We start from the raw sequence: 16,231 nt of genomic DNA on the forward strand, positions 1-16,231 counted from the left end.
TCCAGCCATAAGAAAGTCACAGTCAAATCTAAATGGACAAAAAAAAATATAGTCAAAACATTAGCTTAACAATAACATGTGTATTCAAGTGTTACAACAATAGTAGCAACTAAAACAGCAACCACGACAGCCATAAGACAGCCACCATGACAGCCATTAAACAGCCATAAAATAGCAATCACGACAGCCACAATACAACCATAAAGTAGTAAATAAACCAGTAATCATGACAGCCATAAAACAGCCATAAAACAACAACTAAAACAACAACCAAAACAACCATAAAACAACAACTAAAACAAGAAAATTATCGACTAACTTACAATAAATTATGGTTCAAAGTGTTTCTTCTTGATTCTTGTCTTGTATCGCTTCCATGCTCCTTGAACATCCGTCATCACCCATAGCTTTGAGGATTTTGGAAGAATGAACTTTGACTACAAACACATCGATTTCATCATCTCATATGAATAAAAAGATTATAAACATATGGCATAAACATAAAAATAAATGGAACTTACATTAATATACTTCCATATGCGTTTTTTGATTTGCCTAGGCACAGTTTTCTAATTAATGTACATCAAGGTAATAAAATCACTATTCCTTCTCATTGTTACAATAAAATTGGTTAATTCCTTCACTCTCTGAGGAGTTGGCCCCACGGCTACTCCACGATCAAAAGTCACTTCCTCCCTTTCTTTCCAAGTTCTTACATAAATTTTTAGGCATCTTGTTTTTTCACGAATCTTTTTAACCTTTGGTGTTTCTAAATTAAAAAATTGAGAAATAGTACAAATTAAAATAAAAAAACAGCCACTATTCATATAGAAAGGGATAGCCGTGAATCATATAGAAGTCTTTCCAAATTAAACAAGTATATGCACATGTTACTATTCATATAGAAAAGGAAGCTGTGAATCAAATATGGATTCGTAAACCAAATAATGATAATCAGAAAATATAAAACAAATAGTAACAAACAAAAGGACATCACCTTCTACATGAACATCTTCCATAACTTATTCTGCTTCCACATCAAAATTGTCATTTTCATGTTCACTAACATAATCTTCCTTAAGGAAGATATGAAAATTTTCTCCATCATTTGGGAATGGCCTTGATCTATCATCCTCAATAATTAGAACTTTAATATGCTTTTCTTCTCTTTCTAAATGAGCTTGATACTTTTTTACTAGCATTTTCCTCTTTGAAGTTGTTCTATTTTTCATTATGTTGCTGTATAAAAATATTAAACAGACATAAAACAACACAATAAGGAGCAAATCAAGTAGTGAAATATAACAAAAATTGCCAAATTCTATATCACATAAAACAGCAAAATGAGGAGCAAATCAAGTGGTGAAACATAATCATTAATTTCACTTGATGGTAGGGACTTCTTTAAAATAGTTACATGGGTAGAGACTGAAATAAAGGCCTTCTTACTGGTAGTTCATTGCATGAAGGCACTGGACAATTGTAAATATCACGCCTAGTCTCATCAACGACAAACTGCTTTTTTCCGTACCTTAACACAGCTTTTAGAACAGAAGCTGCAAGAAAAATATAATAGTGGGAATTTGTTTAACCAGGGTAAAAAAGATGGAACTGAAAAAGCACCAGAAAAATGTTGATCCACATGAAAACTTTAGAAAAATTGAAAGCAAACCCCTAAATTCAGAATTATTAAAAAGCCCCAAAAAGACATGTATTCAAAAATTTGATTTACATACTAAAATTCAGAACAGTCCCAATTTTTCATAAATCAGTTTTGCAATATTTACTATTAATTTATTAATTCTCTCGTATACTTTCCCCATCACATATTACAAGGTCATATCAATTTCAATATATCTTTTTCGGATTTTCACAATATTTATTTACATAACCAAAATTAATGCTAATAACCTAGCAACAAGCTATTAACCTAATGAGTTTAGAAGAGATTGTTAAACGTTTGGTTAAAATGAAGTAAAAGAAAATACCATTGTATCATTATATTTGATTCAGAACCATATATACAATCAAGAACATAAGTACAGGCACAACAATATGATTCAGAAGAATAAATAAGGTCTGAATTGTGATATATCTTTTTCTCCAACATGAAATTTGGCCATGAGTTGGAAAAAAGATAAAAATATCTCTGTGATTGGTACACCCACTTCCTCCGCACTTCACCCACTAAAAGCATCCACCTCCACGTCTTCGATAATAGCATTACCTCCAATCCTGACAATATCCACCACATCCTCAAGACCAAGTTTCACAACTACCCTAAGGACACATCTTTCTCCACTCTCTGACAAGCAATATAAATTATTGGACATTAGGATATCATGAGAAGATTTTCCTTCAATATCATATGCAAATTCTCATTTGGAATGGTCCATTCCTTCTCTCCCGAAGTCCAAGCTGGTAGACAGCTTTGACCTCGCATCCAAGCTATCAGTACAGTGAGCAATGTCGTCGTCGCTGATCATATAAAAACTGAAGCAATTACTGAACATTAGTGCAGAGAAGAAACTGAAGGAAACGATCGGAGTAGTGGACAATGTGACTATGGAGATGATAGGGCAAAGGAGGAGAGAGATGGCGACGACGAAAGGTTTTAACAAATCGAACTTGCTGTCTAGATTCATGTGATCCATCGAAGATGACAAAATACTTGAGAGACATAGTCATTAGTTTTTTGAGTATGAATTGGTTGAAAAAATTGAGAATTTTTTTCTTGTGAACATTAAAGTTGCCGAGTGTGTATTATGTAGCTTGAAGTTGCAGTGTTAGACTGTTAGGGTTATGCAAGATACAATGAAAATTAGGGGAGAACGACGTCATTTCTAAAAGTAGGGTCAATGCAAGGACTATGTTGTCTTTTAGAGTTGTCGGGACTATTTTATCCTCTGTTAGAGCTGACGAAGCAAAAGACCTAAAAGACTGACGGAGTTAATTGTTAGAGATCAATCAAATAATTAATTTTAGTTAAAAACTAAAGTATCTGATTCGAAATTTTTTGAGGACCAAAATGGATAAATCCTCTATTATTTAGAGTTGTTGAAGCAGAATATTTTTTTTCTTGCTTATGAAGATATATTTAAAAGGTTTTACCACCAAATATACAACTGTTATCTGTCTATTTACCATTTTAATGAGAAAATCCGATAATCACAACAAAAATATAAACATTCAATTATTTATCGTTGGATATTACAATCTGTCGCTAAAATCAACACAAATTCTGGTACAAATTTTTTTTCAAATTGGCTCAACACTTACATTATATTGTAAGATTTGCGTGGAAAAATCTAACTGAAATATTACGGTAAAAAATTTTGTAAAATAATGGTCGTCAAATATATTCCACTTATGATCTTGCACTTATCAAATTTTTCCGACAAAAATTTCAACAGTAACCCCTGCCCTAAATTCTAAAATGTGAACCCTAATAATATATCAAAACAACTTATTACTAGCCATATATGGCTGTAAACTCTTCTTTTCTCTTTCTTAGTTTCTCACTTTTTTCCCCTATGGCATTGAGTTATATCTAGATAGCCCTACAACTTTCGGTGATACTTGATTACATTTTGAAACGGGGTGTTAATCATATAATGATGTAGTCTATTCTAATATAATAAAGAAAAAAAAAACTAAAATAATTTCAAATGAAATGCCTTTATTCTTTATAGCCCTAGCACAACAAGAAACAAACTTTGACCCTTTATTTTAGATTCACAACTTTAGGATTAACTTTCTCCATAAATGATGAAATGGATTGAAAGGCGTTATACAAATATAACTTTTTTTTGGTTGTCCACGTATCCCCAACTTAACAGGTCAATGACTAATTTGTCGTAGATCAAACCTCCATTTAAAGGTCTGCTGTTGGTCAATGGGTTACTGCATGCACAAGGCGGGATTCAAACCCCTGATACTTGCTTAAATAAACAAGTGAGTTGAGCACTCGACCAACCTAAGTTGGTTGTTATACAAATATAACTACTATAGCACACTTTAAATTAAAAGGTGTACTTCCTATGGGTTCTATCACTACATTTTAATTTCTGCATGAACTAATCAATTAATTATGATCATAGTTTAGTGACGACACATTCTAGTTTTCAAAAGCAATAAATCTAAGAAACAATTAAAAACATATAGTTAATAATCAGTTGATATAAATTTTGATATGTACTTTTCGGAAATTGAACATAAATATTTTGAATATTTAGATGTGCAATTTTTTTTAACCGATTTTCATTATCCCCTAACAAGTTTACTAGATTAAATTAGTTTCAAAATTAAAACAAGGATTATTCACTTCACATTGATTAATGGCCAATTACAATGATAGAGACTTGAATGAACTTAAATTCTGTAGTTTCTTTTCATTTTAGAATGTTCAAATTTGACATAAGCAAAATTGAAATAAAACTACTTGCAAATTGCAATCTCAAGTTAAGGACATATTTTGAAATGTATAATGAGGCCAAATATATAACTCTATGAATATTTGAATAATAAGTTCTTATATTCCCTCAAAACTCTTTTCTTTATTATTATTATTATTATTATTATAAAACATTTTATGAACCCAAATTTCTAATAAATAAAAATGAAATTTTTTTTTCTAAACATATCTATGATCTAATTATGAAAAGTGATTAAATAAAGAAAGTGACAGCGAAAAGTGAGAAATTCGCTATTAACTTAGAAATTAAAGATCCCTATATTGATTTTTCAAAAAGTATTTTTTTTTCTGGAAAAAAAAATAGAAAAAATAGCCTGTTTTAATATGATTATAATAATTTGATTCTCTGTAATACTCTCAGAAATAGAAATTTATCCTGTCATGACCCCATATTTTCATTTTCACCACCTTCTGGAAAAAAAGTGGCTGAAGAAAGAACTACACACAAAGAAATAAATTTGCAAAGGAAAAGAAGAGTAAAGAGGGAACACATACACATTAAAGAAAAGGATATTATTTTTGGTATATAGAAAAGGATTATTATCATCATCATTATCTCCTCAAGTTCTACAACAACTTCAAATGGATCAAGTATTTTGAAGATACATGCATATTTGGGAGAAGAAAGTTGAATAGAGGAACATGAATTTTTTAGCACAAGATAAATATGTCTAGTGCTCCTATAAAAAAACAGCATAAATTATTATAGCACACAGAAAGTGGTGTTATAGAAGAAAAGGTTTGGTCCTTTACAATTTTTTTTATTATTTTATTTTATTTTTATATATGTTGTATTATTATGTTCTCTTTTCTCCTTTGTGTTGCAATTGATTTGTGTTAGTTAGAGATTTTATTATATATGATGCCTCAGCTCATATTTTAGTTTCTTTCTTCCCTTTTATTCTCATCCTTTCTAATATGAACTCAAAAAAGAAAAATGATGAAGCCAATGAGTTTCTGAGAATGATGAAGGAAATTGCATTTAGTTTAAGCTTACTTTCATTTTTTATTATTTCTTGTTTCAGTTATACATATAATTATTCATGGGTTGTTTTTTTTTTTTTTTGGACAAATCACTATATTAAGTCGAGAGGAGCAAAAATTACACAAATCCGTCAAACCAAAAATTATTTCATGAATCAACTAATGCACATTTTTATTAATTTAAATTTTTAAAATAAATAATTTTATGATAATTTTATTTGTAGATTTTTCTTGCCGCCTAATTCAATTTTGCTAATTTTTTATTTTAAATTACTGTTTGGACCTTATATTACTTTTAATTTTTTTTAAGCCTTTTGTTTAATTTTCTTGCTGTGTATTATTAATCACGTGCATCATATCTCCCAAAAATTAAAAGAAAAAAAAATTATTCCAGATGGTGGATTGTAACAACAATACAAGGAAACACAATGATTCAAGTTCTAACAAAATATTTGTTGGAGGGTTGGCTTGGGAGACTCAAAAGGAGACACTGAGAAGATATTTTGAGCAATTTGGAGATATTATAGAGGCTGTTGTCATAACAGACAAGAACACTGGAAGGTCCAAGGGTTATGGCTTTGTAAGATTACTTTCTCCTATTTAAAGGGTTTTGCGCAATTTGCAATTAGATTTTTATATTTTTAAATTTTATAATTTATTATATTTTATAAATTAATTAAAAAAAACAGGTTTGATTAAGAATAAAAACACTCAAATTGGTTTTTCTAAAATTTTGAATCAGACAATTTGATTTTTAATAAATTTTTATTTTTTTTATAAATTCTTAAAATGATTTTTCTTAGATAAATTGGTTTTTTTTGTCATTTTAAAAGAAGATTAATTTATTTTATAGTGATCTTTTTTAATTTGGATGACCAAATTATTTGACGAGAAAATTTTTGAAAAGATTTCTAATAAATAAAAATTTGTTAGGAACCAAATGTCTCATCTAAAATTTCTTAGGACCAATTTGATTTACTCTTTTATTAATTCAAATATTACTATTTAATTGTTTATATTTTACAAACTTTTTTCAACTGATTCTCTCTCATTTAAAATTTTTATGATCCAAGCTCCTACACTATAAATTTGTTTTTAAAAAAAGTAATTAAATAATACAGGATTTTGATTAATAGAAATATCAAATATGTGAAGTATAGAGATCGATCTAATTAAAAATATATATATACAATATGAAACTTTTAATTATCACAAACTTTTAAACAATGTAAAACTAATTAAAAATTGCCCATTTAACCTTCTATTTTAAATCCTCACATATATCTTCTTTATATGGTATATATATTTGCTTTACTAGTTAATTTCATTTGGCATATGATCATATAGTCAACAATTATTATTATTATTATTATTATTATTATTATTATTATTATTATTATTATTATTATTATTATTATTTGGTAATTCTCTGTTTTTGCAATAGGTCACATTCAAGGATCCAGAGGCAGCAAAGAAAGCATGCCAAAATCCATCTCCAATAATTGATGGGAGAAGGGCAAATTGTAATATTGCATCAACTGCTGCAAACAAGAAACACTCATCACAAACTCCTCAACATGGTCTCAATTTCCTTCCATTCTTTTTTTTTTCAACCTTATTATTTGCTTTGTGTTTCTCTTTTTTCTTTTCTGTTTTAATTTTGTGAAAAAAATAATTGTTTCATTTTATTTTCACAATATTTTAAAAATAAATAACACTTCAAATAAAAACAAGAACAAAAAATCTTACTCTTTCTTTTTCAATATAATGACATACCTTTCTTTTCTTCATTTTGAGTCCTTTCCATCAATTTAATTTATTTATCTCATTCTAAGGGGTAATCTATTGCAACCTTTAACATTGTTTATCATTTATCAATTAAATATCAATTAAATATTAATTATTTAAATTAATTTTCAGGGATATATGACTAATAACAATAACAATGAAATTAACTTCTAATCTTCAATTTGATGCAGAAAGGTTTAAACCAGTGGCTGGAATATTGGCTTCACCTTCTCATCATCATTTTGTTCCTTCATCAACATTTTTCCATCAACCTAATGAACAATTCAGAATTCCTTATCCAACTTATAGGTAACATATATATAAAAGCACCAGGCAATGTGTACTCTTTTTTTAATATAATAATAATATTAATAATAATGATTAGTTTTACAGGTTAATATTTTGCCTTCTTCCTATATTGTCTATATTTTCATTATTAATTTGGCTTTTTTTTAATATCATCTATTACCAGATATAATGGATACTCACAAGAAACAATGGTCCCTATGGTAAGTATTCATGTGCAAGTGGATGCTTAAATATATAATAGAAAAAAAAATACTAATCTTCTCGAAAAATTTTGTCCAAAATTCCTTTTTCTTTTTCCACTCCTATTTTTTCATATTTTTTACTCTAATATTTTATAGTATATTGACATGCATGTCACTAGTTTGGTTTATAATTTAAGATTTAAAAAAAATTAATTTTGATGCACTGTCGATATAAAATAGATTTACACATACATCTAATTTTTATATCGTCATATCACCAGAAATAATTATTTTTTATGTTGACAATGTGAATAATCATTTAAAAGAACGAATATAATTAAATAATTGTGTAAAATATTTTATATTGTGAGTCCATAAAAAATAAACCTTATAAATATAAATTACAATTCTTTATTTGGTGCATATTAATTATTGACTATGCCTTATATATATTGGGCAGATTTATTTCTTTTGATTTTTTGTTTGTTTTTTTTTTTTTTTAGAATTGTTATGCTATCTATGGAGGTCAACAATTCTCACCTTACTACCCTTCCAATAATGGGGCAATAGGGCCATTAGGGTTTATCCCTAATATTTACCCTTTGAATGCTCAATATGCACATAGATATCATAGTCATCAAGGTCATGGTTTTAGGGTTCAATATCCACAAATGATGCAAATTCCAGTTTTACCCCCTAGAAGACCATATGGCTCACCTGGTATCTTGACTTTTCCTCCTTCAATGCCAACACCACCAATTACTAATTCAGGTGAAAAAATATTTTGATCTTTTATGTGTATATTATGATTATTATTTTTTAAAATTTCTGTATAAAAATAAAATTGATTTTGAATTTTAATATTGAAAATTTTGAAATATCTGGCTTTAATAATTGACATTGGCTATTTCTATTATTAAATGTAACAGGGACAAGAACTGCTATTAAAAAAACAGAAGTGGCAACAAGAAAAGGTGCAAGTGCTTCAAGACCCAAAAGAACTTCTTCTATCTAAAATTCATCATCAACTTAATCTCCATATGGATAGAGAAATTATGTCTTGAAAATAATTATGAAGATCAAAGAAGGGTTCAAGGACAAGAAAGGGTTGATAATAGTGATATATACTTGAATACTTGGTGATATGATTCATAAAAAAAGAGCAGGGACATAGATTATTATTATGTGAAAACTCAGGTGCAGTCGACTTCATGTGAATTTGATAGTTGAGAGCCGTTAGATGAAAATTTAGTCAAAATTTCATTACTAAAATTCATCTAACGGCTCTCAGCTATCAACTTCACGTGAAGTCGACTGCACTTGAGTTTCCCCCTTATTATTATTATTATTATTATCAGAAACATATATATCAATCAAGGGAATGATTCCAAGAATGATTCAACTTGGAAGAGTTAATTGCTCAAGGAATAGAAAAATGTATATTATTTTATATGAGAATTAATATTGTTATGTTGCGCATGCCACTAACTGACCTTATCCCAATAATACCCAATAATTAATGGATAATTTCAAATTGTTAATTACTAAAAGTTATTATAAAGGGGTAAGTATAGTAGCATCCAATGATACATATAGTCCTACTTTTTGAAAAAAAAAATTAAAATAAGCACTTTTAATATGTAGATTATATGATGGATAAACGCCGCTAATTAATTTGAAATTAATAAAATTAAACTCCAAAAATGGAAGGAGGAGTATATATAATTCATCAAACTCAGGCTATATATATAGATAGAGTAGGTGAATTTTTCCTCATATATCCTTGTTGATGTTCTTATAAATTATGGAGCTGCAACATTCTCCTTTGCTTGTGGAGCAATTTCTTCTCCATCAATTCCAGGTTCATTGCCAGGAACTCCCAAACTTAAAAGTACTTCCTCCCACTTCTTAGCAGGACCCTAAAATCCCCCAAAAAAATAAATAAAATAAAATATCATGTCGAGGTCAAAAATATAGCTTAGATTGTCTCTAATAAAAAAAATTATAATTAAAAAAAATAGAATATCTCAAATTTAGATTTGCTCTTTTATAAAAATAAATACTAGATAGAACTCGTAATTGAACAAGCCAAACCAACATATAAGTCGACTGAAGTTGGTTTGGTCTTGTTCTGTTACGAGTGTATACTTAAATATGACCGTGTTAAATTTGTATTATTTATATAGATAGATGCTTTATTTTGGTTATTATTTTGATTAGTCACCTTCCATGAAAGATCTTGAGCCATGCAATTCTTGATAATTTCTGTAAAAGCTCCAGTCCCATACACCGCAAGAGCCCTTTTAACGGTTTTGGCAATTGCATTTACATCCGAAGGATCCACAGCTTCACACTAAAACAAAGCACTCAAAATTTGGCAGAGGAATATTAGGAAACCAATATTTTTTAGATAATATCAGTTAATTTTTTTAAAATTATTTTGCTTATATTTTAAATTCTAGATCCTAAACTATAAATCTTTAATCTTAAATACTAAATTATAAATTTTAAACCCTAAATCCTTCGAAAAATAAAAGTTTTAGAATTAAAAAAAATTAACTAATATTAAATAACTAAAAATTGATTCCATGTACTTTCTCTAATAATAATAATAATAGTTTGTGCTAGTACTCAAGGACTTGTAATTTAGTCTTCTATTTAAAATTTTGTGAAGGAAAAATATGGAAAAAAATATTTTATTGTTTTCACTTTTTTCTTCCATGAAATTCTATAAATAATACTGAGAGTAAACAGACTCTAAAATTACACTTAGAAACTAATTCATTGGATATAGAAAAAAGAAGATAAGAAACAAAAATAACATAGAGAAGTTATATATGTTTCTGTCCATGTATGTTGCATTGTCTAGAGGCCAGTTTTTTATATAGACTGAAAATTAGGAACAAAATGCACCTTAAATTGTGAAAACAATAAAGTTCTGTCTTTTATTTTCATCTCGTATTTTTATTTATTTTTTTCTTCATAAAATTCTGAAAATAAATAAACAAAAGCTGAAAATACAAACTACATGCATCTTAAATTTCCTATCCTAAGATATTGTCTCTAACTCTAAATATATAGTAAATACATTATTGTATCGTATAGTCTCTATATTTAATTTGAATCCTGTGTCTCTGCTACCAAATGCAACCAAAGCTACCATGGGAAATTTTCACATTATGAAATGATAAAAGGTGTTACCTCAACATTGAAGGGACCCATCTGAAATCCTGTGAAACCTTCTTGAACTGTGTCAACTAATCCACCAGTTGAGGCAACAATAGGCACCTAGCATATAATGAAAAATAATACAAAGTTTAATAAATATATATACATATTACCTTAATGATTAGATTAATAAATATCATAGCAAGTAAAATTTAATTTAATCATACAGTTCCATAGCGCATAGCTTGTAGTTGAATAAGACCACAAGGCTCAAATCTGCTAGGAACCAGTAGAAAATCAGCACCAGCAATGATCATATGAGCTAAAGGAACATTGAATTTTGCAACTCCTCTGGCCTTGTCTGGGTATAATGTTTCAAGTTGTTGAAGCTGTTTCTCCATTTGTTTCTTTCCTGTTCCCTAATAAGGCAATATAGGAAGAACACTAATACACCATACGGATACGGAGATACGGTAATATTACAAGATATAATACGATTTTTTGTATAACATATAAAGTTAAAGAAGTAATTATAGGGTGCTTATTATTCACATGAAGATATCTTCATGCGAAGATAAAAGTTAAGATGTTGATACATGTTATGTTAAGTAGTTTAGTCAAACATGTCAAAACTATTTAATAACTTTTAGCTATTATCTTTATATGAAAATATCTTTATGGGAGTAATAGGATCAAAACTTATTCAGGTACAAAATTTTTGAAAGTTAGCATGAAAAACAATAATCTAAAGGGTAAAATATAATTCTTTTCCCCTAACATTTGTGACTTTTTTCAAAAATATTACTAATGTTTAATTTCATTTAATTTTGTCCTTAACCTTTTCAATTCGTTCAGTTTTGTCTCTAATATTTTGGATTTGTGTCAAAAATTATCCCTAAAAATTTTTAGTTTTGTCCCTAACATTTTACATTGAGTTAACGTCTTGGGGCAGTTTTGACACAAAATCGAAGACGTTCAGGGAAAAATTAAATGCAACTACATATTAGGAATATTTTAAAAAAAATTCGCAAATATTAGGGAGAAAAAGTATAGTTTACCTAATCAGAAGTATCAATGAAAAAGGGATGCATATTATGTCAAATTGATTTTTTTTTAAATAAAAGAATAAAAAAAGAAAAAAACTTACAAGGGCTACTATCTGAACATTCTCCTCAGTCAATTGGGGAATAGCAGCTACAAGAATATCAGAACCTTTTTGTTCTTCAAGCCTACCAATGAATCCAATGAGAGGAATGTTTCTATCTATTGGCAATCCAACTTCAGCTTGGAGAGCTTCTTTCAAAATATATTTTGCTTCCAACACCTAAATTACAAGACTTTGTAAAGGATTTTTCATATCTTTAGACAATCTTCTTATGATCCATACATAACAGAGTTTAAACACAACTATTTCCAGTTATTACCGTTGAAGTGTCGTATCGGACAGCAATATATTTGTCGGTTGACGGATTCCACTCCTGCACATCCATGCCGTTGACAATTCCAATGATGCCGGTTCGGCGAAGGATGTTGTCCAATTCAACTCCTTTGTCAGGACCTGAGACTAGTTCTTTAGCATAGTATGGACTAACAGTTAACACCATGGATGATTCTATGATTGCAGCTTTCATCCAATTAATTTTCCTTCCTATTACTGGTTTAACATGTCTGCATGATTAGATCAATATAAGTAGTTAGAATTTGTAATTGGATACGATGGTAACAACTCATAACTATTTGAAGATTTCTAAGGTGTTGACACGTATTATGTTAAGTAATTTAGTCAAATATATGAAACTATTTAATAATTTTCAACTATCATCTTTACATGAAAACATTTTCGTGCGCGTAATTACCAATCATTAATCATACCCATCAATGAAGTCAAATGAGCTTTTAAATTGGTCAGGGAGATTGAGAAGCGAGAAGTCTTCGAACGCGAATCTTCCTTGGTAAGCAATGTTGTGGATACAAAAAATGACCTGATAAATTGTAGCATTCACTGAAAATGAGTTGATTATCAATGCATAATTAAGTATTAAGTAACTAATTAACCAATGTTATTTAGACTTTACTTTTGCATTCTTATAGATTCCTCTTGATTGGTACATGGATTTCAGGTAGCAAGCGAGAAGGGCCGTGTGCCAATCATTGGCGATAAAAATGACATCTTCGCCTACGTAAAATATAAAATAAAATAAATAAAACAAAACATCATAATTAAGGATCTTATGCTGATTGATTAAGAACTTAATTCTTACCGTATGACCCAGAAAAGTATTTATTGCTCTTAAGATTCAGAACCCTTGGTGCTTCCAATGCTGCCTACAACATTGAAAATATGGGAAAAGTAGGAACATAAATTAAACTAAGACATTTGAATTCAGATTTAGATACAGAGACATTAGATTAATGTAATTAATCCTTCATGTAAGGTAGCCTTGTTACACTTATAAACTGCCTACAACTGATAAAAATTGAGACAAAGAGTAGATTTTCCATGGCAAATAATGTGTATCTTTTTCAATCTCATCCCAAATTAAAAGTATGTAGGATAAAGTTTAATAATGTTAATTTCGTCCCTAACGTTTTAAAACGGGTGACAGATTAGTCCTTTCATACAAAGATCCATACATTTTGCGACGAAATTATGACTTTCAAATCTGAACGGACCCTTAGTCTCTAGTGTTTATTTTTTTTGTCAGAAAAGAGATATAGAAGTACCTGGCAGAACAAGCTAAAACGTAGTTCATTGTCTTGGTAATCTTCCCCTGCATAAGGTCCATAAAGTTTGGTTCCGGTTTTGCCCCAAACCTTCAAATTTAGTCCTTAATAAGTTCTTGAATTTCCCAACATATTCAGAGAAGAGTATAGGGGAAAAAAAATCAAGGAATATTTTGCAACCTTCTCAAGAAACATAGGGTGATCGACAAAGACACGATCAACTCCTCTTTTATAGCAATGGAAGAACCGAACCTTTTCTGTTCTGTCTCCAATTTTTACCTGTAATAAGAAAATCATAATGCATTTAGACATAGAAAGAACACAAACTTGGTGAAAAACATGATTCTTCATCATATTTTCAATTCTAGGAGTGTATACCTCAACTTGAATACTTGTATCCCATGCATCTTTGTACTGATCATATCGCGGCGCAATTGTCATAACTCGATGTCCATTAGCCTAGACAAGGATTAATTAGAGGTAGTCTTGCACTCATTGAACCCCAAACATGCCAATCAGTGCAAAAAGCTAATGTTATAGGAAAGAATTAAAGCTTTTACTTTGGTTATTGACTTTGTAATCACGATTCATCTTAATCCTCGAATATTTCCAAATGAGATTCATTGGTCATTCTGGTCTCGTCATTATAGATCAGTTGATGTATCAAGTTAAATAACATGGTCAGACCACATGTCATTTCACGTGACACATCAACGAAGTATAATAATAAGACTACAATGACCAACGGAACATAATTCAAGTGACTAAAAACAACAAGCTTACTGCCAATGCTGGTGGCAGACCTCCGATTACATCGCCTAAGCCGCCGGTTTTGCTCCAAGGAGCAACCTCAGTTCCCACAAAGATCAAAGTCATTCCACATATGATGACACCTTTAGGCTTACCTCTCTTGCTTTGAAGTCCCTTCCTCTTTGATTTTGCTGCACTAACTTTAATTTGGGTTCTGTTCAGAATCTCATCCACATGGTTCAAGACTCTTAGTCCATTATGATTGTTGGTGTGCTTTAGTTCCATGGGTGACACTTTAGACTCACATGAGAAAATTGGTCCATGGGAAACATATGATGAACTTCTTGAGACTAAGTTGCTTGAAGCAGTCATCATTGTTGCCATCTTTAATTCCCTTGATTCTCAAGAATCTGAAGGACATCAAAGATTCCATCAAAATTAGAATGAGTATCACAAAAAGACAGGCTAGACGAGCCAACCCGTGTACGCTTGACTAAAACCCTTTTAGCTCGCGAGTTATATGAGCCAAGCCAAATTGACCTGCTTCTAAACGAGTTGTGATTTTACTGGCTTGACTCCATTTTTACAAGCAATCCGAGCCCATTGCTTGTTTTGAGGGCTCTGCTGCGTTTGTTTACAGGGACGAAAACTAAGACAGAGACTGACACACAAAATTATATTTGACAGATAAGACATGGATAGAGACACTGAATTAGTGTATTTGTGTCTATCCTAATAAGAAGAGGATAGAAATACTAACAAAGGAACACAACTTCTTTTTATTTTTTATTTCTTTATTTTTATTAATTTTTCATAATGGAAAAATATAGGTAGACAATGAAAATACTAAACAATGTGAACAATAGATATATCGGATGTTCATTTCACTAGGTATCCGGATGATTATTTTAATATTAAAATTTAGATGGATAATTTGGAGGTATAGTGTGTTTTTATTTAATTGGTGGTTGTTCATGTTGTTTAAGTTGTTTAAGATAATCTCAGGTCAAAAATGCTTTTAAAGCACACATTCAATGCTAATCATTACATGTAAATATTTCTAATCATTACATGAAAGCAATGCTAGCCATCTTCCCAAAATCTCAACACTATTTCATTATCTCTGAACTCAAATTACTGTGTAGTACTACTAAATCTTCACTAAGTTGTCATGATTTCAAAGTTCTTAGCTATTAGATATTCAAGAATGGAAGCTAATTGAGGAACCATTTGTTCCTCATAAAACTCTGTTCAATTGAATGAACATTGCTCATTAACAGAACTTGAACATACAATAATACTCAAACATGGAATTGGAAGTTAGCACTAACCAGATTATGAAGCACAAAGAGGATTTGAGGGAAGCAGAAGATAGAGGTAGTTGAACTCAGCTTCAAGGACTAACCTGAAGTTTCCACCATTAACGCAGAACAATTATTAATTAATATTATATTGTATATTTTATTGCTTCTAAACGATTCACATGAGGCTGCAACATTATTTATAGTGTACTTCTTAGTACAGTGACATGCTTCTATATTCCACGTGGCAACCTTAGAATAATTCTGGTGTACTCCATTGCTTTTGACGCCTCAAATATTACTAGAGGCTTACATCATTTTGAAAGAAAAAAGAAAAAAATTGGGTAAGTTTCTAATTTTAGGGACCAATGAATAAAAATTGGAATATGCCCTCGTGTAGAGTAAGGTCAATTTTTCGTTTTGGGCTTTTTCTCTGTTTTGATAGCAACATTTTTCATGGGAAGTTTCTCTAATTATTTTTACTTTTTTAATTGTTATTCAACTGCTCGTATACTTGTCTGTCTTTTGATTTTTTTAAACACAACTACAGA

General features: G+C 29.8%; 2 protein-coding genes across 3 annotated transcripts; one reads left to right on the forward strand and one right to left on the reverse strand.

Moving 5' to 3' along the window:
• The first annotated feature begins 4,811 nt into the window (after positions 1-4,811).
• Positions 4,812-8,966, forward strand: LOC112720892 (uncharacterized). Its single transcript, XM_072205762.1, has 7 exons — positions 4,812-5,213; positions 5,853-6,038; positions 6,903-7,038; positions 7,438-7,555; positions 7,719-7,755; positions 8,241-8,508; positions 8,667-8,966. The coding sequence occupies exons 2-7, from the start codon at positions 5,853-5,855 to the stop codon at positions 8,750-8,752; spliced, it is 831 nt and encodes a 276-aa protein (XP_072061863.1). The 5' UTR covers positions 4,812-5,213; the 3' UTR covers positions 8,753-8,966.
• A 287-nt stretch (positions 8,967-9,253) lies between these two features.
• On the reverse strand, positions 9,254-16,017 carry LOC112734421 (granule-bound starch synthase 1, chloroplastic/amyloplastic). 2 transcript variants are annotated; one of them, XM_025783730.2, is made up of 14 exons: positions 15,711-16,017; positions 14,413-14,789; positions 14,008-14,088; positions 13,810-13,908; positions 13,630-13,719; positions 13,167-13,230; positions 12,981-13,081; positions 12,778-12,887; positions 12,330-12,573; positions 12,053-12,229; positions 11,133-11,324; positions 10,939-11,025; positions 9,962-10,090; positions 9,254-9,656 (listed from the first exon to the last, which is right to left on the reverse strand). In XM_025783730.2, the coding sequence occupies exons 2-14, from the start codon at positions 14,761-14,763 to the stop codon at positions 9,540-9,542; spliced, it is 1,842 nt and encodes a 613-aa protein (XP_025639515.1). In that variant the 5' UTR covers positions 14,764-14,789; positions 15,711-16,017; the 3' UTR covers positions 9,254-9,539. The 2 variants fall into 2 exon arrangements, with proteins under 2 accessions (XP_025639515.1, XP_072061864.1); XM_072205763.1 differs by having other exon boundaries at positions 14,535-14,789; positions 15,711-15,851.
• Positions 16,018-16,231: the final 214 nt, after the last annotated feature.

The sequence above is a fragment of the Arachis hypogaea genome, chromosome 2, assembly GCF_003086295.3.
Source record: "Arachis hypogaea cultivar Tifrunner chromosome 2, arahy.Tifrunner.gnm2.J5K5, whole genome shotgun sequence".
Lineage (NCBI taxonomy): Eukaryota > Viridiplantae > Streptophyta > Magnoliopsida > Fabales > Fabaceae > Arachis > Arachis hypogaea.

Coding starts and splice junctions, on each gene's coding strand:
- LOC112720892 (XM_072205762.1), top strand. CDS start 5,853: ATGGTGGATTGTAACAACAATACAAGGAAACACAATGATTCAAGTTCT. Junction 7,039..7,437: donor ATCACAAACTCCTCAACATG/GTCTCAATTTCC, acceptor AATTTGATGCAG/AAAGGTTTAAACCAGTGGCT. Junction 7,556..7,718: donor ATTCCTTATCCAACTTATAG/GTAACATATATA, acceptor ATCTATTACCAG/ATATAATGGATACTCACAAG.
- LOC112734421 (XM_025783730.2), bottom strand. CDS start 14,763: ATGGCAACAATGATGACTGCTTCAAGCAACTTAGTCTCAAGAAGTTCA. Junction 12,888..12,980: donor GAATCTATAAGAATGCAAAA/GTAAAGTCTAAA, acceptor ACAATTTATCAG/GTCATTTTTTGTATCCACAA. Junction 12,574..12,777: donor TCATTTGACTTCATTGATGG/GTATGATTAATG, acceptor CTAATCATGCAG/ACATGTTAAACCAGTAATAG.